This window comes from Toxorhynchites rutilus, chromosome 2, assembly GCF_029784135.1.
Source record: "Toxorhynchites rutilus septentrionalis strain SRP chromosome 2, ASM2978413v1, whole genome shotgun sequence".
NCBI classification, from domain to species: domain Eukaryota; kingdom Metazoa; phylum Arthropoda; class Insecta; order Diptera; family Culicidae; genus Toxorhynchites; species Toxorhynchites rutilus.
Window position 1 is genome coordinate 51174174 of NC_073745.1, and position 24841 is coordinate 51199014.

Genomic DNA, 24841 nt, shown 5'->3' on the forward strand with positions numbered 1-24841 from the left:
ACAGTTATTTATGAAAAATGCAAATCTATGATGGCTGCCACTATCAAATGGCGGGCTGTATATTTTCTCAAAACCCGATTAATTTGGATATTGAATGAAAGGGCTTGAATTGTAGACCACAGTAGATCATGAAAAAACCAAATCCAAGATGGTCGCAATCACAAAATATCAAGTTACTTTTTTAAACGGTTTTATTTAGCTTGAACTGTTCGTATGTATGTTTGTATGCCTGTAGAGTTGTCCCACATTAATAGAAATTTGACCAATAGGAACTGACCGAATTTATAAAATACCTTTATCTCTGCTGTCAAATCCTTGAGAGTTCTCGAAAAAAAACCAAACAGTTTTGTCGTCAAGAGCAAAAGCTGAATCCAACCCGCACTTAAGTCGTGATTTTTAGTACTACAAAAAATCCAACATTTTTGTGTTATTGGGTGTCTTTATCCTGACGGATTTAATGGGTCTCTATTACCGATTGGAATAAATTGATGGATCCTAGTTCATGTGCGTTACCTTCAGAATCAAGATGGTGGAGTTAACAGGTGGCTCGTAATTTACACTATTTAGTAAAGCCGTATGAGGAATGGCAAGACGAAAAGTTTGGATTTGTTTATATTATTACTTACGTTGGTATGGTTACATTTGATTTCGTCGAAGATATTTGAAGCAGTATAATAAATAAACAGTTGTCGTTGAAAATAGTAACCTAGTAACCTTTATGCATATGCTTCCGCCAGCTGGCTCAGCTAATGTGATTCAGAGAATGCTTTGATCGTGGTACCGCCACTGGCGCATAATTTGCAGTTCTTTTTTGTGCTGGTTCATAACGGCAATCAACCGTGCCGGTGAAACTGTAGTCAATGTTTAGTGTTGTTTGAATACCATCTATGTAAATAAGTTCAAACTTACGGGATACGTCCGAACGGTAATTCTAACATTACGTTTTACCTTCCACTTCACTTTCCTTGTTCAGAATATACATTTCAGGAAAGAGGTTCAGTCATATGAAAAAATATGGATGTTTGACCGAGCAGCACTCTCAGGCAGTTCAGTATTTTTATTGATGAATACTGAGTACTCAGTTCAAAAAATTGTGTAAATACAAAACACATCTCATTCAATTTTGACTATTAACTTGAATGTTTTACTTTAAAAAATAATTAACGTGTCCGCGTGGACATTATCTAAACCCCCTCCCCCCTCACTGTGGACAAGCGTGGACATTTTCGTAACCCCTACCCCCCCTGAAGATGTCCACGTGGTATGTGGACAGCTCCTGACTCGAAACGCCGTCGAAGCGTTTTGTAGCAATTTGATTAAACATTCATCGACGTTTAAGTATCACCCTGTACCAAATCATACTCTTTTCCAGTTTCAGTTTCTCTATCTGTCAATTCATTCGGTTCGCTTGTTTCTCTCAATTCACTCTCTGTTTTGATGCTTTCCACTCGAATCGGCCTTCAAACGCAAATGAACGCTGTTATTTTGACTGGCTTTGGCTCTCCAAGTTTGAGTCATTCCGGCATCAAATCTTTGCGCGAGTGGTTGTGTTTCTCTCGAATGTGCTTCACCGAAACCCAAAAAATAGAAGGATTCTTCCAATCAACAAATATTAGCCCTTCAATCTAGGGAAGGAAAAATATGTGATCCACTCATCATCTCAGGGAAGCGGAAACGCTGTTCGGTGACGCGGTGTAACGAAGTGTGTTTTATTGCAAGTTTTAAGTTCGCTGTCGCTTTTTCACACATCGGCTGTAAAATCCCCATTTGGGAACCTTGAAGAGTAGCCGAGGGCAGAGTTCCTACGACGGTATGGCATCCTACGGTACCAGTTCACCAGCTGCTTCAATGTTTAAGTCTCCTCCAACCGCACTGCAGCTATTGCTGGAGGAGATCAACTTCCAGCGCACAAAGGAAATGCGGCAGTTGCTTAAAGATGGTGAGTTTTCGTCTGGGCGAAGGGAAAATTTTCACAAAAGCAGTATGGCTGTCGGATATTGATTTTTCCGTACGATGTCCTAGGTGCTAGGACTGAAAATCCATCTAATTGGAAGAGAGAAACATCGTGAGAGGAATACTGAAATTTTGAGAGAAAATTCAGTAAGGATTTTCTATCAGCTGATTCGGTATTGCGAGTTGGCGCCACAACATATTTTGTTATGATTTTGAGTGGGAGAGATTGGGTGGTGTGGTGTGAAAAGCAGACGGAGCGCACAATAATAACCTGTGGAACCAAACGAAATGGAACCGGTCGCGAACTATAAGTACACATGGACACATCTTGTTTGTGTGTGATTCTGCAGATGATATATCATCGTATCGTTTTTGCATTTGCCTCATTTGTTTCGGCTGAGTCAACACATATTTGCTGTGTTTTGAATCACTATCGTAAGAAAAACAACACATTAGGAAGGGGATTTACAATCACCACTATGTGATTTGTACTCAACTTGGCCAACTTTCATTTTCAAAAGTTGAATCTAAAACAGAGGCACTCAAACGTAGTGCAAGGACAGTATGGATAGTGCAGCATATTGGATGTGCTCAAAACAATGGAAGTAAAGTTTCAGTATACGCGCGTAGTTTAATAAAATGTCAAACAATCCAACTCAAAAAGACTCCTAGAAACACTACACTGAAACCCAAATGATTAAGGCTGGACCAGAAATATGTTTACTCAATCTGTTATATACTTAACACGTTGACTAACACCGTGTTTTCGTTCAGGCTGCGTCAGTCAACAGTGACTGACAGTATAACATATGATAATAAAGGTAACTAATATAAACTTATAAGTATTCCCTTTCGAACAAAAATACCTTCCACTACGATAAGAAACGATGGCCATAATAAGTTTAAAAATTTCCATAAGTCGCTAAAACCGTGGCACTCAACGTGTTAAACTGCAACTTATACCCTCATCATCACACAAAGTTCGACGGCGCTAGTGGTTGTATGGTTAGCGTAACAGCCTCACAATCCGATCGGCCTGGGTTCAATCCCAGCTGGCGTCGTTGGGATTTTCTGAGGCGAAAAATCTCTGGTTACGTCTTCCTTCGGAGCGGAAGTAAAAGAAGTTGGCCCGGCTCATGAGTTGTTGAGTCTGATAGGTAGGAACAGGTGGAGTCGCCTCCCTGATGTCGGTGATTGGCACTAAAGTGGCGGAAATAGGCCGACGAAAAATAAGCGAAGATAAAAAAAAAAAAAAATCACACAAAGTTCAATATCAAAACACACTAGAGACCTTTTTTACTTTTTGTTTTGAAGAGGTTTTGCAGTTCATTCGCCTAATAGAGATCGAGTTACTAGAACTAACCTGTTACACAAATAATTCTTTTTTATATGAGAATGAATATCGATGCTCATCCCGCCGAATCGGGAACAATCATTTTCATTAATAATGGATAATTAATAACAGTTGATTTTTAACACTTTTTCCTTTATTGGAAAAATTGGGTTGGGGAAAAAGAAATGTCGTATTTCTGATCGAAATTTGACGCTTTATTTAACATACATAAAATTATCCAATTTAAGTCAAATATGCGCCGTTTTGTTCGCTAACTTGTTGCCATTTAAAAGGCAACTTCATTATCCTTCCCTTATAAAACCCCCCTTCCTTATTTGAAAAAAAAACTCAGACAGCTAGTTTTCGCAAGCCTCTTTTGAGGCCAACTAAGTATCACCATGGACCGTTTGCATGGACCGGAAGAGATGATAATCACTTGGAGCCAGGTCCGGAGTATACGGCGGGTGCAATAGGACATCCCATCCGAGCTCCCATAGCGGGTCATAAAAGATGTGTGAGGCCGAGCGTTGTCCTGGTGGAAAACAACACCATTCCTATTGATCATTTCTGGCCGCTGCTGGTCAATCGCCTGCTACAAACGGTCAAGCTGCTCACAGTAGAGAGCCGAGTTGAGGGTCTGGCCATAGCTGAGCAGCTCATAGTGGATGATTCCCTTCCAATCCCACCAAACACACAGCAGAACCTTCCTGGCCGTCAATCCGGGCTTGGCGATGGTTTGGGCCGGCTCACCGCGCTTCGACCACGACTTTTTTCTCTTTAGGTTGTCGTACGTGATCCACTTTTCATCACCAGTCACCATCTTCCTCAAAAATGGGTCGAGTTTGTTCCGTTTCAGCAGTACATCGCAGGCGCTGATTCGGTCTAAAAGATTTTTTTGCGTCAACTCGTGTGGCACTCATACATCCAGCTTTCTTTGGAATCCAATCTTCTGCAAATGGTTCCAAACGGTTTTATGGTCTATACCCAGTTCCTGGAAAATTGAGCGAGTGCTCACATGCCGGTCTACTTGGATGATTTCAACGATTTTATCGGTTTCCACGAAGATTAGCCTGCCAGTACGGGGTGTATCTTCGACAGCCACTACACCAGAACGAAATCGACCAAACCAATGCTGTGCTGTGCGAATCGTTACAGTATCGGGTCCATAAACTACACGAATTTTTTCGGCCGCCTTCGTTGCAGTTTGACCTCGCAGGTAGTACAAACGTAAAATATGGTGGACTCCATCTTTGACGCGCTATAACTTGAGACTGAAAAGGACAATCACAACACTGTCAAAACGACACCAGTAGCACAGATTCTCGACTTTAAATAACCGTATAGTATGATCCGATGCGATAAGTACAACACAAGATATGTTTGCTTGTGTTGCCATATATTGACAATTTCATTTCTTTTTCCCCAACCCAATATGATCAAAAGTTTCGACAAACGATGAGATACCCTTTTCCTAACGTTTACTGTTTAGACTCATTTACTTATTATCTAAGGTTTATAGAGTCATATTTGACCTTAAAATAACGCTTATTTGCTATATAATTAACAATTTTATAATTATTAAAATCAATACGAGTTTGATAGGTTCTAGGATTTAAGATTTAGTAGGAGCAAGTGAGGTTGTTTGGTTGGATGAGTAGTAGAGGAAATAGATCAAACAATGATGTCAGTTCTTCTGAAGAACAGATTATGGGGGCCCATTAGGCTGTTATCACGATTAGCTGAGATATCTCTAACCGGTATGTCAGATTGTCTGCCTAGTGTCCTGGGTGATTCAGATAGTTTAGAAACCCGGGTTTTTTATGAGTTACGTACCCTACGCCTAAAAAAAACCTGGGTGTGTGCTGAAATAATTTCAATACAACACGAATTCAAATGAACGAAGAACATCGATCAATTATTTTCATTCATTATTTAGCCCTTTGCAGTCATATGTCTGCTCTCAGCCACCACAGCAAGGAATCACACTAAATACTTTGTCCAACCATATAATAGTAATAGTTAACATTTTCTCTGAACGAATTTTAATGTCTAGTGAACTTTTTCACGAATTATTACCCAGTTTATATAGATACTAGATACCGTTACTCGGTGTGAACAAAAAAATATTAGCGTGGAAAGATAAGAGAATCTTTTTCACGGGAAATGAATTCCGACCGCGAATGGTTGAAACTTGGAAATATTTTAAGAAACCGTGGTTCCCATGGCCTAGTGGTAAGTGTTACGCTTGTCAAGATGGGAGCTTCGGGTCAGAAATTTTATCGTCATAGATAATTTTTCTGGCTTGCACAGGTTCAGGGGACTGTCTGGGGTGAGGTAGGATGAGCAACGGGCATTGCTAATCCAACAGGCATTGCGGAAGTGTGTTGGAGAGGATCTACAGTACGTACGTTTCGCGATAGTCATATCATCTACCAGAGCTGCGGCAACACTAACGACTAAACACTAAAGCGTGTGATTGGATGATAGCCAATCAACCCAAGAATGTGCAGATTGAGGATTAAAGGCCGATTTTTTAATATCAGCGTCATGAACGTACACAGCCTTCACTTGGAAAGTCCCAATTATGACAAAAACGAATTCTACGTGCAGCAGGAACGTGAATACGAACGCTGCCCAAAACATGATATGAAGATCATCATCGTAGATTACAATGCTCAGATAGGTAAAGCCGAGTAGCTCAAACCTGTAATTGGTAGACACAGCGCACACCAGTGAACAAAGGAAAACGGCGATTTCGTCACCTCTAAGAATATGGCCGTACGTAGTACCTTTTTTCAACACAAATTACTCCATCAATCGACCGAGCTATGATAGACGGTCGGTATTTCTCGGACATAACTGACGTCAGAGTCTCGATAGGTTCTGACGTCAGTTATGTCCGAGAAATACCGACCGGCTAACATCAATTCGGATCACTACCTAGTGATGGTTAAGATGCGCCCAAAACTCTCCGTTATGAACAACATTCGGTACTGACGCCCACGATGGTACAATCCCACGCGACTGAAGTCATGAATGTCCGCAATTGTTACACGAGAAGAACGCCACGCGGGAGCTAATGCTGCGTCAAGCTACCCATCAGAACTTGGAACGATATAGACAGAAACGAAAACGGCAAACCCAACTCTTCAGGGAAAATAAGCGCCGCCAGGGAAAGGAGGAGTGTGAAGAACTCAAACAGTTGCACCGTTCTCATGAGACGCGAAAGTTCTACCGGAAAACGAGCAGAAATGTGTCGTAATAAGGATGGCAATATCCTGACGAACGAACGTCAAGTGACCGAAAGGTGGAGACAGCATTTCGATAAACACCTGAGTGGTGTACAGGCAGAGAATTAAGATAACGATGGAAGTGATTACGTTGGTGCAGTAAATAATGAAGATGTACCACTCCCAACGATAGGTGAAGTTAGGAATGCCATCAAGCAGCTTAAGAACAACAAATCAATTGGCGAAGATGGCATCGGAGCATAACTCATCAAGCTGGATCCGGAAGAATTGGTTAATTGTCTGCATGACTGATTGTCGGAATTTGAGAAACATAACAGCTTCCCGAGGAATGGAAAATGGGGTTATTTGCCCTATCTTCAGTAAAGGCGACAAACTAGACTATAAAAACTTTCGCGCAATCACCGTCCTGAATTCCCACTTACAAAGAGATTCGTGGGATGTTATCAGGCCGGCTACACCTTGCGGAAGATCCTCCAGAAATGGGTACAGAGTGCCAACGCACCATCTATTCATCGATTTCAAAGCCGTATATGATTCAAGAACACGAAAAGAGCTATGGAGAATCATGGACGAAACGGCTTCCCCGGAAAGCTGACAAGACTGATCGAGGCTACGATGGATAGAATACAGTGCTGTGGGCGAATATCGAGTGGATTATCTGATTCATTCGAGTCCCGCAGGGGGTTTCGACAAGGTTATTGGCTCACTGGTAACGTCCAACAATGATGCCAGCCGCGAGATCCGGAGACGCATTATCAATGGAAGTCGTACCTTCTATGGTCTTCACAAACAGACTTTGCAATCATGCGAAATGTTCCCCGTACAAAACGCTCATAAAACCGGTTGTCTTCTATGGGCACGAAACGTGAATAATATTCGAAGAGAACCTGCGAGCATCCGGAGTCTTTGAACGACGGATGTTGAGTACCATCTTCGGTGGTGTGCAGGAAGACGGCGTATGGAGGCATGAATCACGAGCTCACGCAACTCACCGGCGAACCTAGTATCAAGAAAGTGATCGAAACTGGAAGGATACGTTGGGCAGGACATGTTGCAAGAATGTCGGACAACTATCTTGCAAAAATGGTGTTCATCGAGAATCCGGCTGGCACGACACGACGGGAAGCGCAACGAGCAAGTTGTTAGGACCAAGTGGAGTAAGACATGGTGAGCACGGGGTGTCCACTGAAATGGAGAGAGAGAGATAGCCACGAACCGAGTTAATTGAAGAAAAATTGTGAATCAGGCCATGTTGTAAAGACGTCAAGCCAAAATAAATAAAAAAAAATCAGGAATGATCATCTGGGAGAGGATACACTTAGTTCACTACAAATTAATCAGATTATCATTAATTCTGAGTACTGTTAATAGTTTATGATAAAAGTATTAGTGATCATAAATTAATGTTATGAGTGAATAATAATTTCATTAAAAAAAAATCTTTCATTTTAGTAATCAAATCTTATTTTTAATTATGTAGAAATTATACACCATTGACCTTTTTATTGTGATTTATCTTGTGTTAATACAAAACTATTGATTTTTTCTAACATCCGGTATTCGGCCGAATAGTAGGTCACGAATAATCCGGCTAGGAATAATCGGATAGTTACCGGATATCCGTTTCATCTCTAATAATAATCGTTATCTGGCATACTCTTGTTTCTGTCTCTGTCTTATTCGTTTGAATAGTAAAAAGCATTCAGTAAGAACTATTTTTACGATTTTGTTGACAATCTTCTAAAACTCATAACAAACCACCTTTAGATCTGTATAATCTAAGCTACTCCCATATGTGATTCTGATTTTTTTTCCTTTTATCCTTCCCATTTTCGTGTAATTTGATCTACAGTACATTTTTCCTTGTTCGAAACTTATTGTCGCTCTCTCAATATTCTACCGGTGAAAATATCTATTATGTAAAAAGAAAAAAAAGCAATGACTTTATTCGTCATAACTATTGTCCTGATTCGGGTCTTGTCCATCAATTGCTAATGTTGGAATTCTAAAAACCAGCTCTGCAATTTTGGAAAAACTTCAGTTTTTATTTTATACTCAAAATATCAACAAATCAATATTATACACTAGTTGACCCGGCAAACTTCGTCCCACCCAAAACTTGTTTTTTGTTATCAATACCTTCAATCATCCACGTTTTTTACTATGAGCATGTTCATGGGTCCAATCGCAGAACTGTTCATTGATTGATCTTCTAATCGACCCCGTTGAATTAAACTTTTTCTAAAAAATCCCTAGTATTTCTAACAAAACTTCATTATAATATTAGACTATTTTGAGACACAATTCTAAAGACAGCCCTAAATGGTTAAAAAAAATTGTGTTTCATTTGTATGGCAAAATCCTTACATAACAATTTTCATGTTGATCGGTTCAGTAGTTTCCGAGTCCATAAGAATCAGACAGACAGACAGACAGACAAAAATCCATTTTTCTATATATAGATAGATAATCAATTCAACAACATTCGCCAATAACTCACCATCTCGAACCAAATTCTCCGGTCTATCAGTTTCCTCATTACCGAAGATACCGGAGTGACCTAGAACTCACCAAAAGGAGCCATTGTTCATGATCGCCGAAAATAACAAGTGCTTTTGTAGACGAGGGAGGGTTAATCCTTTGGGGCATGGTGGTATTAAAAATGTCCCATCTTTTTGATGCGTAATAACGCATGGTGGTACCTTTTTTTTACCCACCTAGAAATATTATTATTCAAAGTAGTTGGCAACACCATTAGCAGAAATACAGTTTGCGTTGGCAAGGTATATCATCATATATCATTGTATATCTTCTATATAAATAAAAATGGAAGGCCAAATGTGTTGCTAAGAGCAAAACCCGAAACAGGAATGGTCCGATTTGAGCCGTCTTAATTTTGTTGTATTTGTCTCTGTCCATAGATCAATTTTGAATGATATAAAATTTCCGTACAACATGGGTATTTTTATTTTCTAAAATTCTGAGCTTGAGCTTGGGTAGACTGTACACTTCGTAGTTGCTCTCTGTGATTGACCTGAACCAGCAAAATTGCACAAAGAACACACTGAATGACGCTTGGGATTAGCAAATCATTCTCATTGTGCAAGTTTCGGTGATTCGAGCTTTACATAGTCAATAACGACGCCGACCATGTCCTTACAGTCACCAGGGAAAGGGAAGGAATGTTAGCCTATTAAACCTATTAAATTGATTGGACCGACTATACATTCATAAATACAGGTTCTTTTTTTCAATCGCCAATTCAATCGCTACGGCGGGCAGTTACATATCGTAAACCTGAGAAGGTAACCGAGAGAATTCCTCTAAACCAATCGACCCTGGGATATATTCAATTATATATCACGGGTACGCTTCATAGAACGCCAATGGCGACGGAGGAGAGTTATTTTTGGGATATTTATATTTTCTAAAATTCTGTGCCTCAAAGGGTAAGAAGTTTTCAAGAAGTGTAGGTTCGAACACTTGAGATGAAACGAGAATGAGTAACGAGAAACAGATCATTGTTTATTCACTGGTAATTCATCCGACATTCTTTATACCTCTCATTACATAGTGTTATAGTGTTTTTGAATGTTGAATGGGAGTTATTTTGGTTCAGTAGAGAACATTTTCACTATTTTCGAGGCTGAACCAACGCGGTTACTCTGGAACATGGTGGGGCGTTCACCTCATAAGTTTGTACAAAACAATTATTTTATCGGTCCTCGAGTAGGATAGTTTGCAAAGTTTTTGAATTGGTGACTATTTTGTATGAATAAGATAAAGATAAATTTTTTAAAGAAATTTGGCTACATAGGTCGATGGTATCACTTTTTTTTATTAATCCGTTTATTTTTACAGGCTCAGTTACATAGGTTTAAAGGAGCCACGCTCTTAAATATATTTTTACTATAAAATATTAACATGTTTCCTTAATTCTATGGTTAATAAAATAGGAAACCGACTACTCGCGGTCGACTCGAGTTTAGAAGGGTGACACACTTTGATTGGGAAAAGGATATTGTAGCAATGTTCACACTCACACTCGCATTTACATTCACATTCTCATTCACACTCACACTTCACACTCAATTCTTAAAACTATCCTTACATCTAATATGTATTCACAATTTAACTTATTCTAATGTTAGTAGGAAGGGAACCGATAGTTCGCGAAGGACGAAAAGGAGGGGTAAAGGATGTAAGAACATCACACTCGAAGATCGATGGTTTTAAGGAAAACATATATTTGGGACATATAATCAAGATCTAGCCGAGCCAACACATCTCTCACCGGCACATTGGGTTGCTTTCCTCGAGCCCGAAGGGAGTTTTCTAAATTCGATCTGGCGACAAGATACAACTCGCACGACCAAACAACGTGTTCGATGTCGTGGTAACCATGGCCACAAACGCAGAGATTGCTGTCGGCAAGATTAAAACGAAAAAGTAGCGCGTCTAATGAACAATGATTGGACATGAGTCGGGAGAAGGTTCGAATAAAGTCCCGACTCAAGTCCAGACTTTTGAACCATGGTTTGAGGCTAACCTTAGGGATAATTGAGTGGAGCCACCGGCCCAATTCATCTTCGTTCCATTTACGTTGCCAGTTAGCGATTGTATTTTTACGGACTAAAGAGTAAAATTCATTGAAGGCGATTTGACGCTGATAAATATCGCCTTCAATCGCACCCACCTTTGCTAATGAGTCAGCTCTCTCATTACCCGGAATTGAGCAATGTGAAGGGACCCAGACAAAGGTGATGACATAACAGCGTCTGGATAAAGCACTCAAAATTTCTCGTATTCTCTCAAGGAAGTACGGCGAGTGCTTTTCCGGCCTCACTGAACGGATAGCTTCGACAGAGCTAAGACTATCCGTTACAATGTAATAGTGTTCAACAGGTCGTGAGGCGACGCTGTCCAGCGCCCAGTGTATTGCTGACAATTCAGCAATATACACTGAGCAAGGATTCTGAAGACTGTGGGAGGTGCTAAAAAATTCGTTGAATACTCCAAATCCTGTGGACTCATTCATAGAGGACCCATCAGTAAAGTACATATTATCACAATTGATACGCCCATACTTTGCATTGAAGATCGTAGGAACGATCCCCGATCGATGATAATCTGGAATTCCATGGATTTTCTCCTTCATGAACAGATCAAAATGTACAGAGGAATTGATGTAGTCAGGAAAACAAACACGGTTGGGAATATACGAAGAAGGATCAACCTGCATGGAGATGAATTCATGATATGAAGTCATGAATCCAGAATGACAATTTAGCCCGATCAGCTGCTCAAAATTTCCGATCACCAATGGGTTCGATGGTATCACTTCATTCTGACAATATTTCGACAATCCTCGATCCAGAGAGTGGTCGTCCACCTTCCCTTACTCACAACCAAATACCTATCTAGCGCTCATCTAACGCAGCTAACTTGCAGTTTTAATTTGCCTTAGGTTGTTGAACTGCACTCCAGAATGAACGAGTATTCTTGAATTGAATCAATTTCGGGATTCAGCTTTAAGTTTCGGTAGAGCACATTTCAGCCATGACTATCGCTCGTAATACAAAACTCAATCTTAATTGTTAGAATAAAAAATGACCGAACAGAAGGGTTCATGACACATATATTTTGTTTTATTTCCACGCCACGAGCCGTGGCTACTTTTTTGCAGCAAATTATCATTTTGTAAACAATAATAAAAATTACGATTATTAAAAACATCGATTTGTTCTGAAACTCGCCCCAGCGAAATGACACAATGCAAATACGCATTGCGCTTGCACCCACGGGTTATCATCATCTGTGCCGCTCTTATTCCGCAGTTGTTCGGTAATTTATAGCATGACTCATGAGGTCTTTCTGTTGCACTTCCAGACGGTGGCTTCGTAGTGCTACAGGGTACCACATATTGGACGGATCTGTTCGTTCGCCACTTTCTATTCCAGACGGAGAAACAGCACAGTATCGACTGCGACGATTTGCTGTTTTTCGTGCGCAAGAAACACGTGAAAGGGTCTTCCCGGGTGATGCCAAAGTACGAGACGGAAATCGAAGTGTTCCGAAAAGACTCCCGCAAGCTGCCAATCGGGGATCCGGACGTTGACTGGGAGGAAACGGTGTATCTGAATCTGGTTATACACCAGTTCGACTATATGCTCACACTGGCGATCTGTACCAGAACATCGCCGAAGGAGCTGCAGGTATTGAGGAGACACACACAGAAAGTGTATGCTTCACCCAGCAGAAGAAAGATGGACACTAAAGGGGAAAGCGAGGAGATCACTTATCCCCACATCTGTTTTATGGTGGATAACTTTGACGAAGTTTTTCACGATATTCTGGTTCGGGATGGGGAAATGGTTTGCGTGGAATTGGTGGCCACCGATCGGGATGGCAGTGTACAGGGTGTGATTTTCCTGGGATCGATACGGTATGATGCGCTGAAGAAAGTTTATGATGCCAGGGTGAGTTTTTTGACGCGGTAATGCAAATAAATCCGATGATAAAAAAATGATTTCTTCCCCAGCAATCTAGTCTTAGTTCAAAAGTAGCACAACGCATGTCGTTCGGACTGTTCAGTTCCGGAGGGCCACAGACTCGCTGCGAGTTTGTAAGAATGAAAGGTCCGCAAGGCAAAGGCCATGCGGAAATGGCTGTGACTAAGCCGAAAGGTTCCGGCGTGGAGACTCCAACCAGTGAACCGGGGTAGGCGCTAAATAAATTGATTGTTTCCAAAAATCGTTCACTCATTTACTCGTTACAGCTTCTGTGCCACCGATATGTGGGATTCGGAATGGGAGGATGACTGCGATGAATACTACAACTATCGGCACCAGCGCAGACTTAGCGATCCGAGCGCAAACTTAAACAACTTCAGTCGCTATGGATGGAGGTCCAAAAATACGACCGATACATCGTACGGTGGTACTAAGGCTCGGTCCGAGAATGAAGGGTTAGATTGTCTGGCCAATGAAGTGTCCGAAATCGAAGCGGGCGATTTGCGGGATGGTAAGCTAACAACACATAACATTTCTTTCGTGATTGATTCATCTCTCGCTTCAAGATTTCATCCAAAACCCGTTGTTCTAATCAGTGCCGAAAGTATTCACGTTCACAACATTCAAATACGGAGAATTTCAGTCTGCCTTGTTTTGATAACCTACTGCTCAAGCGAGAGTCGATAAATGTGGAACAACAATATCAATGAACACCAGTGGAATGAATAGCAACATCAGCTTGCCGTGAAGTTCATTTTTCATTTGCATCTTCATTTTAGCCATGATATTCGTAACGTCGAAGTTGAAGATCATTGCGTGTTAGTGAAAATCAAAGTATAAGATTCAACGTGAACCAATTGAGAGTGAAATCGATAACAAAAAATTCTTGTTTTTGGCGGCTTCGGCAATGGAATGTATAGTATAACTCTTCCTATGTTTAATGAATATACTCCTGTTTGTCCGGAAATGTCATACACCCTCAATTAGATGGGCAATGGGTGACAATAACAGACGAGCGACGAACCAACCAAAAAGTGTTGAAAGTCACTTACAGTATAAAAAAGGAACAGAACGCTCAACGCCGTTCTACGCTAAACCTCACTCAGCCGCACAACGGTCAACGCTTAACGAAAACTAATGTTGCCTTTTCCGGATTTCTGGTTCTTTCTTTTTTTCTAAATATGAAAATCAAACACGATTTCAATAAAAATACACTGCAAGCGATGAAGATCAACTTAACGTTCGTGATAATCACCTGAAAATATTGACAGTGATAAAAGTGCCTGAATGCAGGCTTTGTGAAATTCGTTCATGCTGTTTTCGTTCAATATACCAGACAAAGTTCGAGACGCGTGAACTTTGTCTAGTATACTCTTGTGTTATACTCATTATAACAGACATGGTGTTGAGTGTCAACAGAAGAGAATTCATCCGACACTGGGAAAAAGCTAATTCCTTCATTCGTGAATAAATTTTGATAATTTGTGGCACTGGTTCTAATTGTTTCTTATTAGCTGAGAACGGTCTTCGAAAATGTTCAACCTTCTTTTTGACGTAGTCTTAGTCTTTCATTTCTGTACCGGGGTGTAAGTTCAAAGTTTCGAGAACGAGAGAGTGACGCTGGACTGCAAGGTTTTGAACGTTAATACCTCTTTTCCGGCTGAACGGAGTGGTATGATAATCATTTCATTCGAAAGACAGAATGTCCACGAGTTACTTCAAAACCGACTTGTGCTTAAACAGCGGCGCTTTCACTTTCGTCATTATTATCTTAGTACCTTAGCATATCATCAACCGCCCTTTTCAGGGACACCAAATTTGATGGATTAGAATTCAGAAAAGTTTTTGCAAGCCGAACTGAAAGGAGCATTTAGCGCAAATCGTGGTGTCGATGATAATTCGATACCGATGGGCGCCATTGACTATGAATTTAATAATGAAGAATACGAAATATATGACATGATGTAGTGGATATTTCACCATATTAAAGAAATCACTTTGATGAAAGCGGCGTCATAAAATTATTTGTGTACAAATGCCGCAATCGATAGTCGATTCTAATTTGCGCTGGGTATTTCCTCGGAGGACTAGATTCCTTCTTTGCGCATTAATAATCTCTTTCTGGCAAAACATTATTCGAAGGATAAAATGCAGAAGTTTTCTGCCAATCCCCTTTCAACCACCAACGGAATCCTTCGTCAACCATGCGGTCTTGTCTCGGACACAACCCTCCTGTGACTTTTTCAATTCCATTTCTCTTCTGCAGTCGGACTGAACGTAGCATTTAACGAAAACCGGGATATCGATGATAATTCGATACCGAAAGATGCCATTGACTATGGATTTTATGGTGGAGAATACGATATGATATGGTGTAGTAGATATTATCGATTTGGATATTATATGACATATCGAAGAAATCACATTTATAGAAGCAGCGTTATAAAATTATTCGTCGACGAATGCTGTAATTGATTGTCGTTATTGGGAAGTTGGAATTGTTAGGAAGGGAGTCTTATTTATGCTGTGTAATTACGAACAGAAATACACCCCTTCTCAAGTGTTAATAATCCTGCTCCGGATCAACGATGATTCCAACTGTCGGGGCTTAGGGAGTGGGTGTTATTTGCGCTGGGTATTTGCGAGGAGAAATCGATTCCCCCTTTGAGCGTTAATAATTCTTTTCCGGCTATACGAAGTGGTATCATAATCACTTTATTCGAAAGATGAAATGTCAATGATTTATATGCTTGTTACTTATTTATTGCTAAGTCAACGTTAATCCTACGTTCACTTTGCGTTTATATCAAAGATATGACCCACTTCTAGTTTTTATATTTATTTTGATTTGACCTTGAAGATGAATCTATTTTGCGACAATAAGGTTTAGCCATCTGTTCTCCGTTGAACAGCCTCGTTTCGTTTCACATTCATTTATCTCTTTCTTCACACTGAAGCGAAGTTATCAAATCGTCAAATGAAAATGAAAGTGTCTTATATTTTAATCAAACACACATAAAACTGGAAATACGGTCCTGTTCGAGCATTCATGTGGAAGGAAACAATTGCTGGATGAAAAGCAAGCCACATTGCCAGTGTTTTTTGAAAGTTTATCTGAAATCATGATTCCATGTTCCGCCTCTGAAATATTTGGACGAAGATTTGTGGATATTACTAATGTACAACTTTACATAGATTTTCAAAACCTCTGAAAGACGCTATCGAAATTCTCGAAAGAGGTTTAAGCAAACTTAGGTGTAGTATGGTTTTTTTATTTGTTCAATTTTGTTCAACAGAATTATGGGTTGCGATTTATAAAAACTTTTCATTTTAAAATAATGATGGTGCACCCGAAAATTTTTTGTACGGTTCAAAACTTGTGCAGTGTCAATCAAAAGAGAAGTCGAACAATACATACGGAATACATTCAAGGTGTGTTATTTGACTTAAGGAATCTCAACTAAGTATTAATCAATGACGCTAGTTAATACATACGTTGAGACGGCAAAAGTTCCACAGGGAACGTTAACGCCATTCAAGAAGAAGACATCTGCTATATGCAGTCGATCTATGTGTTTGTAAAACAGTATAATATAAAAATTTAATGCTTTTGTGTTCTTTTTTTTTCGTTATTAGTTTGTTTGTCTTGTCCCCTCATCTCACCGTCGCCCACCATCGACAGCCAGTCGAACACCAGATGATATCCCATTATGCACAATGCCACAGTGCCTGTGGCAACCCTCGGTTGAGACAACGGTACCCCTTATCCTTATCCCTAACCTGTCCTGTCCCACAAAAATTGTTACCCTTTTAACCTCGGGTAAACCGCGAGTGTTCGGTCGAATCCTACTGAACATAGCATTAAGTTGAAATCTTGTGTAATCACATTTTGAATTAGCGGCTTCGCGAAGCTTATGCGATTGAGCCTTACAAATAAATGAATTGAAAAAAAAAGAATGTCCATCCGTCACTTGCCAATCATAAACACATTTTTTTTTCCGCTGCTACTCTAGTTGCTTGTTTTGGACGGTACAGTTTAGTAGCACAAATTGGGCTAATCTAAATAAAATCGGATGCGCGTAAGATAATTCTTGTCGTTTTACAATTATTCAATTGTTCATCTGAAACAATATATAATTTTGTTTATTTCAATAAATGCGTAGAAATATTTCCAATCATTTTTGCATCCATCAATTGGAAATATTTCTTTGCCATCTCTAAAGTAATGATTGAATTATAAGCGATCGAAATCCTTGATTTTCATTTTACGCATGACGGCATGACCCATATCTTCCGGTTAGAACGTCAAAAGAAATAAACATATTGACACAAAAAATTACCAATGTTAACTGTAGTAGAAAATCCTGGCTGAGTTACTTATCATTCCCTCAAATTGTCTGCTTAATATGTCATTAGAATCCATGAAATCATGCATCGTAAATTGAACTGAATTCTTGGGCCATTTGTTTGCAACAATAAGGCTGAGTTGAGGACTTTCGGAACAAACTGGACCTAGTTTGCATTATGCAAATGTTGTACGTTCCTGCAGCAATTTCAGGTCGCAAGGTCTGAGCAAAACGTAATGAGATCGTTGTAGGATCGGATGAATGTCTTAAATTTTTCTTAAAGTAATTTCGTATAGTAGAGTTCCGATTTCTATGCCCTAATACTTTAATTTTCCTGCATATTTACTCATAAGAATGTACGCCCGCGTTTTGCTTCCCTTTCTGCTTCGTTCGATTTTCCAAATCATTAATATCCCACCGAACAAACGATTACTCCACATGTAAAACCCCAACAATAAATACACAGTAATTTTTATTTGGCTTTTTTGAGTTCTGACCATCGCAGGGAAGCAGGACGATCACCCAATTGTTTATTGTTATATTAAAAATTATCAATTATTGCCCTCCAATTTCCCTACATGAAAAATGTATCAATTTTTTTAAAACAATTCCTCTGCAGTAGCTTGCAAATTGGAACATATAGCGACCATTTTGATATTATTATTTTACATCTAAAAACCCCTCGCATAGCTTTTAATTTTCTTTATTTTCTTTTCTCTCTCGTAGATCGTCCTGCTTCCTCCGCGTCCGATTCAAAGCTGACCGAACATCAGGTCGCCACCCACGGGAGGCTGGGAATGGCGGCCGGTGCCGCTTCAGGTTTGATCACGAGGCGGAAAACCGGTAGCAGTAGTGGATCGAGCAGCAGTTGCTGTAATTGCTTCGGACCCCGCAAGCGTTGGAGTGACACCGCTTCGACACAAATGTCCGACGTGTACTACATGCCCTGTCCCAAGTGCGAAGCGGAGGCACTAGAGCTGAACAATTCCCCGGCATGCTTGGGCACTGTCTCTAAGGGCCGATCGGCGCTCAAGCACAGGAATCTGCTGATTGTCGAAAGTGAGATCGAATACGGTAACGGAAAGAAGAAGCCTGAGGGACGCAGCGAAGTTCGTGATACGGCGAAAAAGAGTCCCAAGAAAGCTAAAGGGTCGCTGTCGCCGTGTTGCAAGAAAAAGACTGAAAATAACAATAAGCACGAGAGGCACCACCAGGACAGCACGGAAGAGGTCGAGCTGGCTGACGACGCGGTCTCGTTGAATGGAGATCTGAGTGACGAGGTGGCGAAAATGGGCGTAATGAACGATTTTGACGCAAATCAAGTGATTCGCGTGAATGGGAAGGAGGAATTTCCTGTTAGAGAAAGAGTGGACACTGGAACTAATGCAATAGCAGCACAGAAAATTAGCACTAAAGTTGAAAAAACCGTTACAGCTGAAAAAGTAATAGCTGGAGAACAAAATGAGGAAAATGATAAGAAAAAAATAACTTTCGTCCAGGCAACCCTCAGTGATTGTGGTCGATTTTCTATAATCTACCGCAGGAGAAGTAAACATTTTAGAAACAAACGCCTCTCCATGGAAAGCAACACTGAGTGCCAGGCTAATAATGAAAAGCCTAATAGTGGAAATAGTACTAACAATAGCAGTAACAGCATCGATACAAATAAGGATTTCAATGGAAACAACGGCACTAAGAGTAGCGAACAAGAGCGATCGGAGGAACGAAAGAGTTGTCCCGAGCAGGACGAACAAGATAGTGCCAATATTGCGGATGCGTTGAAAAATTTACGCGCCAAAAAATCGTGCTCAACCTTACCTAAAGTTAAGAAACCGAGCTACAACAGCTTCTATCTGAGGCCGCAGAACTTCAGCAGCCGAATGGTTGAGCAAGTGCCCAAGCGACGTACTCCGGATGGGACGGACATATACTATTGGTGTGATTATCATCCGAAAAAAGGAAAAGGTCAATATAATTTTGCTTATTACCACTCCTCATTAGCTGATCTAGCAAAAACTGTAATGTATATATTTTTGCCTTGATTCTTCATCATATAATGTGATGTACCCATATTCCGGTTATCTAAGACAATATATAACGTTTGCATAGAGTAATTCCAAATGAAATCGACAAATGACAAAACACGAGTGTTTTTGATTCGAATGAAAGTGTGTATTCCGTTTGGGTTAGAGGAAATATGAGTTTTCCACAGCAATTGGGAATTTTTTAACTCAAGCGTAACTTTTGAAAAGGGCGTATCGATTTGAGTAAGAGAAATCTTTGATAATTTATATTTCAAAAACTATGAGTCGTACTGAAATAGTGTCTTAGAAAAAGTTATAGAGTATTGATGGTTGAATATGAAAAAAATGTACACTGAGAAAAAAAATAAGTACTCTTTTTTCTATTTACAAAATAAAAATTCAATTTGCAATATCCAAAATACATATTTTTTTATTTTTTTCATACAAAATAGAAGTCATGCAGAAAATTTAAAAAATGGGCCCAAGATGGTAAAACTATTTTGACGAAATTTGTGGAACATCGAATTTTTAGGAATTTTCGAAACTTCGAATTTTTGTATGTAAACAATCATTTTTAGCCACAAATTATGAATCCTGATGTGATTTAAAACAAAAAAGATTATTATCAATCTCCTTCTAAATGTAGCCATTCTCGAAATATTTAAAAAAATATTTCTAATTTATTGTCTTTTTTATAGTAAATAATCCCTTTTAATATGTTTGTCGTGTTATACCGTCATGTTCATGAAATTTTATGAATTTTCTTATAATTTTCAACAATTTTTTTGATTGATTGAAGTTTGTATTAAGATAAAAAAGATTTTTTAGTCTCGCTACGTTTTGTATTAACCCACATGTCTTCGAATGTTTCGTAACGTAACTCCTAAACATATGTCTTTACCATAACGATGTATTTGGAAAAGTTGTTGGAAATTATAAGCGAATTCATAAAATCTCAAGAACATGATGGTATAACACGACAAACATATTTAAAGGGCCTATTTACTATTAAAATAACAATGAATTACAAATATTTTTTTAAATATCTCGAGAATGGCTACATTTAGAAGGAGATTGATAATAACCTTTTTTGTTTTAAATCACATCAGGGTTCATAATTTGTGGCTAAAAATGATTGCTAACATACAAAAATTCGTTTCAAAAAGTCTAAAAATTCGATGTTCCAAAAATTTCGTCAAAAATAGTTTTACCATCTTGGGCCCATTTTTTAAATTTTCTATATGACTTGTAATTTATATGAAAAAATTGAAAAAAATATAAAAAAATACATATTTTTTGATATCGCAAATTAAAATTTTATTTTGTAAATAAAAAAAAGAGTACTAATTTTTCTTCTCAGTGTATATTTTTTTCAAATTAAGCCAACAATACTCTTTCTAACACACTATTTCGGTACGATTCATATTTTTTTAGATATAAGTTATCAAAGATTTCTCTCACTAAAATCGATACTACCTTTTCAAAAGTTACACTTGAGTCAAAAAATGAACCATTATGATGTATTCGGAAAAGTGGTTGGAAATTATAAGCAAATTCATAAAATTTCATGAACATGACGATATAACACGACAAACATATTAAAAGGGATTATTTACTATAAAAAAGCCAATAAATTAGAAATATTTTTTTTAATATCTCGAGAATGGTTGCAAGGAGATTAATGATAACCTTTTTTGTTTTAAATAACATCAGGATTCATAATTTGTGATTAAAAATGACTGCTAACATACAAAAACTCGAAGTTTCAAAAATTCCTAAAAATTCGATGCTCCACAAAGTTCGTCAAAAATAGTTTTACCATCTTGGGCCCATTTTTTGAATTTTCTACATGACTTCTATTTTGTATGAAAAAATTTTTAAAAAAATTAAAAAGCATGTATTCTGGATATTGCAAATTGAATTTTTATTTTGTAAATAAAAAAAGAGTACTAATTTTTTTTCTCAGTGTTAATTTTTTTCATATTCAACAATCAATACTCTATAACTCTTTCTAAGACACTATTTCAGTACGACTCATAGTTTTTGAGATATAAATTATCAAAGATTTCTCTTACTCAAATCGATACGCCCTTTTCAAAAGTTACGCTTGAGTCAAAAATTCCCAATTACTGTGGAAAACTCATATTTCCTCCAACCCAAACGGAATACACACTTTCATTGGAATAAAAAAATACAAGTTTTTAAGATCTCCATTTTTAGGACGATTTCATTTAGAATTGCTGTATTGCGGGGGAAATAACACAAAATCAGAGGCTAACACCTCTGTATTGGCCTCCGAGAGTTGCGGTAAACCGGAAGCAACTTGCTGACATGTGCTCTCTTCTTCCTGGGCTACGGTTGTTCTTGTGAGATTTCAACTCTCACAGAACCACCTAAAAGGACAGATATTGAAATTTCGCACGGATTTTTCGGACCATCGGTTAGCTTTGAAAAATCATAGCTTAAAAACGAAAAAAAATCACATCTCTGATTTTTGCATATGTTGTGTGAAAAACCTCAACTTTCAAAAAAAATCAAAAAATATAGCGCACACTAGTCCAAAGTCATGTAAACAATTAAAAAACAAATACAATCAAGAACTACGAAAACAAAATCCATTTTTTTTTGTATGTGTAATATTTTTCCATAAAAGACTTGCTATAATTAGTTGTATACAGCCGTTCCATGCAAAACCTATTTGGTGGTTCTCCAAGGTTGTCATCGTACTGTTCCCCTCAGACGGTTCCTTGAGGGTTGGAATCTCCTCAAAAACAACCGTAGCTCAGGAAGAAAAGAGCACAAGTCAGCGTACGTTGCTTCCGGCTAACCGCAACTCTCGGAAGTCAATACAAGTAGTACAATGCAGAGGTCTTAGTCTTTGATTTTATAGAGTTCTCCCGCAATACGAACACTCATGAACAGTAGCATTGCACGGTTCGCCCACATGTACATGGTGTCTTGTTAGCGCAATAAACCGCCGTGTGGCTTGCCACAGGCTTGTACTTCAGGCATGTTGTGGGTTTAGGGACAAAAAGTCTCACAGATGGTTTAAATTTATCTACCGTTACGTAATTAGAGAGGGCGGAACCAGAAGATGTGATTTGCAACGAGTTTGACGGCGTAAATTTGGGTTTTCCCTTCAATGGAGACTGTTCCTAGACGAAAATTGTTCGTGTTTATGACAGTCATCGCTTTTTGAAGTTGTCTTCACCATATATTGTGATGGATTCGCATTTTCCGTTTTGATTATCACACCCTCATTATCAACTGCGTGAGAGGGAATGTAAACGCGGTATTCAATCGTGAACAACTATTCGATAACAATCTTACTTGACACTCGTCGTTTGTTCGGTATGTCCTTTTATATTTCAATATCTCTACAGATTTTTCTAGATCTGCATAACTTTTAAGACTTTTTTCGTTTGGATTAGCTCTAAAGAAAAAAAAACCCACGAATCAAAAGCAGATACATTTTCTGGGTATGCGATTTTCCAGCTCGACACGTAGGGCGGGGAAAACGGAAGAGGCGGAGGAGGAGACGAGAATGAAAGTTGAATACGAACGAAGACTACAAATGAAGAAAGGTTGGTGATTGAGTTAACGCGAGTGGTAGGATGACCCTTCGAAAGAAAAATCACATTCCCACTGCTTGATCGATTTTCCAGTTTCCGTTTGAACGACTTAAGGGTGCCATTTGTTTCAGAGTCTGAGATCTCCATATCAGGAGATTATCCACCCTCTGCAACAATGGTGCGTTCTATAATATAGGTTTATAATTGTTATGAAAATCTTGGTTATTTTAAATCTTAAAGTCTATTTATTCTTAAAATACTTAAATGCACACCGTGTAGTTGTACTTATCGATCGGCTCATCGCGTGCTGGCACTCGGCACAAATAAGATGGTGTATCACACATCGCCAAGAAGAAGTCTGGAACGCTTCCTCATACTGTCATCAGTGAGTCACACTGGTATTGGTGTGCGATTGACCACCGATTGGTGATGAATTGACGAAACCCCAGCCACATTGGATTCGAACGTAAACGAGAAAGTCTTTTTAAAAAATGTCACATCGAATTATTCGAATGAAAGTCAGATACGGCTGTAAACAAGAACAAGTATATATATTTTCAATCTACATTATGATCAACGCATGGTGAAAAAAAAACACCAGGGCGGAGAAACACAGCTTACCTTATTCGACCACGACAACACGCACAATATACGACCGATTTCTTGAAGCTGTCTGTGGCGTTAAGTGAAGCTTTCGCACCCCCACCCCCCGTCAGATGTCATATTTATCCAATTTTTTCATATAAATTCGGTTCATTCTGCACCCCTAAAATCGTGCACCCGGGGGCGGTCCGCCCCCTCCGCACCCCCAGTCGACGTCACTGGAACTACCTTAATAATATTCCAACTATCGATTTTCTTTGCTATCTGTTTCCAGAACTAGACGATGGAGCGTACAATCCACTATGGACAACGAAGGGCTTCACGCAGACTTTTCATTTCTGGAAAGAGAACCGTCGCCAGCAGTCGATTCCGCTCAACGCATTCTTGACGTACGTTACACTGCCTTGGTGGAGTATAGCGAAAGGTGATTGAATTAAGATATATGTAAATCTCACAACACTACAGGCCCCCTATTTTCCGTTCCACTGTTTCACAGACCTTCTGGATCACAGAGAGCAACCCATTCTAACGTTTTAAAGCTGGAACGCTATCCTAACCTGATTGAAGGCCACAGATTATGGTGTATTGAACTAATGCGTACTATTATTTAATGCGTACTAGATGATGGTTTACCACATGCGTGTGAGCATAGTGATGAAGTTAGTATAACCAAAAGCTGACGAACAAGAGACTTAAAGGTCACAAGACTAGGCGGCGCTATTGCAGCCTTGGGATTTTTCATACGGTATTTCTGTGGGATTGGTGTATATAATATTTCGATTACTACATTTCGTAGGTAGGATAACCAATGCTGGTTTACAATTTTCCGAAGCTAGTCACTCTTCTCTGTAATCATCGAAAAATTATCACGATTGTCTGAAATGTGAAATGGTTTACCGCAAAAGTGTATTGAGGCTCTGGGCACACCGTAATGACGCTTGGCATGAAAACACGCCATACTCAGTATTGGAAACGAATATATAAAGTACTTATAATACAAGACTGTATAACATTTAAATTAGGGTTTGAATCATTATGAAACCAGAAAATTATATCAAATGCCGGAAAGATCTCAATTGAAAAGCGATTATTTCTCCAACAATTTACGTTCTTCTGTCGATCGTCATTACGAACACTGTCCGACACCTACAGTTGGTCATACTTTATAAATCCCATCTTCTTCGTTAGAGTTTTAGTGTTTTTGCACCAGGTGTTTTCCCCTACGTTCTATGATAAATTATAGATAT

The 24841-nt window shown here is 39.0% G+C and overlaps 1 protein-coding gene across 3 annotated transcripts; it reads left to right on the top strand.

Moving 5' to 3' along the window:
• The first annotated feature begins 1492 nt into the window (after positions 1-1492).
• Positions 1493-24612, top strand: LOC129765368 (uncharacterized protein KIAA0930 homolog). Of its 3 annotated transcripts, XM_055765614.1 has the most exons (7): positions 1493-1939; positions 12427-13016; positions 13079-13257; positions 13316-13560; positions 18122-19360; positions 23869-24018; positions 24091-24612. In XM_055765614.1, exons 1-7 carry the CDS (start codon positions 1813-1815, stop codon positions 24129-24131), a joined length of 2571 nt encoding a protein of 856 aa, XP_055621589.1. In that variant the 5' UTR covers positions 1493-1812; the 3' UTR covers positions 24132-24612. The 3 variants fall into 3 exon arrangements, with proteins under 3 accessions (XP_055621589.1, XP_055621590.1, XP_055621591.1); XM_055765615.1 differs by lacking the exon at positions 18122-19360 and having other exon boundaries at positions 1494-1939; XM_055765616.1 differs by lacking the exons at positions 18122-19360; positions 23869-24018; positions 24091-24612 and adding an exon at positions 13616-14651 and having other exon boundaries at positions 1494-1939.
• Positions 24613-24841: the final 229 nt, after the last annotated feature.

Coding starts and splice junctions, on each gene's coding strand:
- LOC129765368 (XM_055765614.1), top strand. CDS start 1,813: ATGGCATCCTACGGTACCAGTTCACCAGCTGCTTCAATGTTTAAGTCT. Junction 1,940..12,426: donor GCGGCAGTTGCTTAAAGATG/GTGAGTTTTCGT, acceptor TTGCACTTCCAG/ACGGTGGCTTCGTAGTGCTA. Junction 24,019..24,090: donor TTGGTGGAGTATAGCGAAAG/GTGATTGAATTA, acceptor ACTGTTTCACAG/ACCTTCTGGATCACAGAGAG.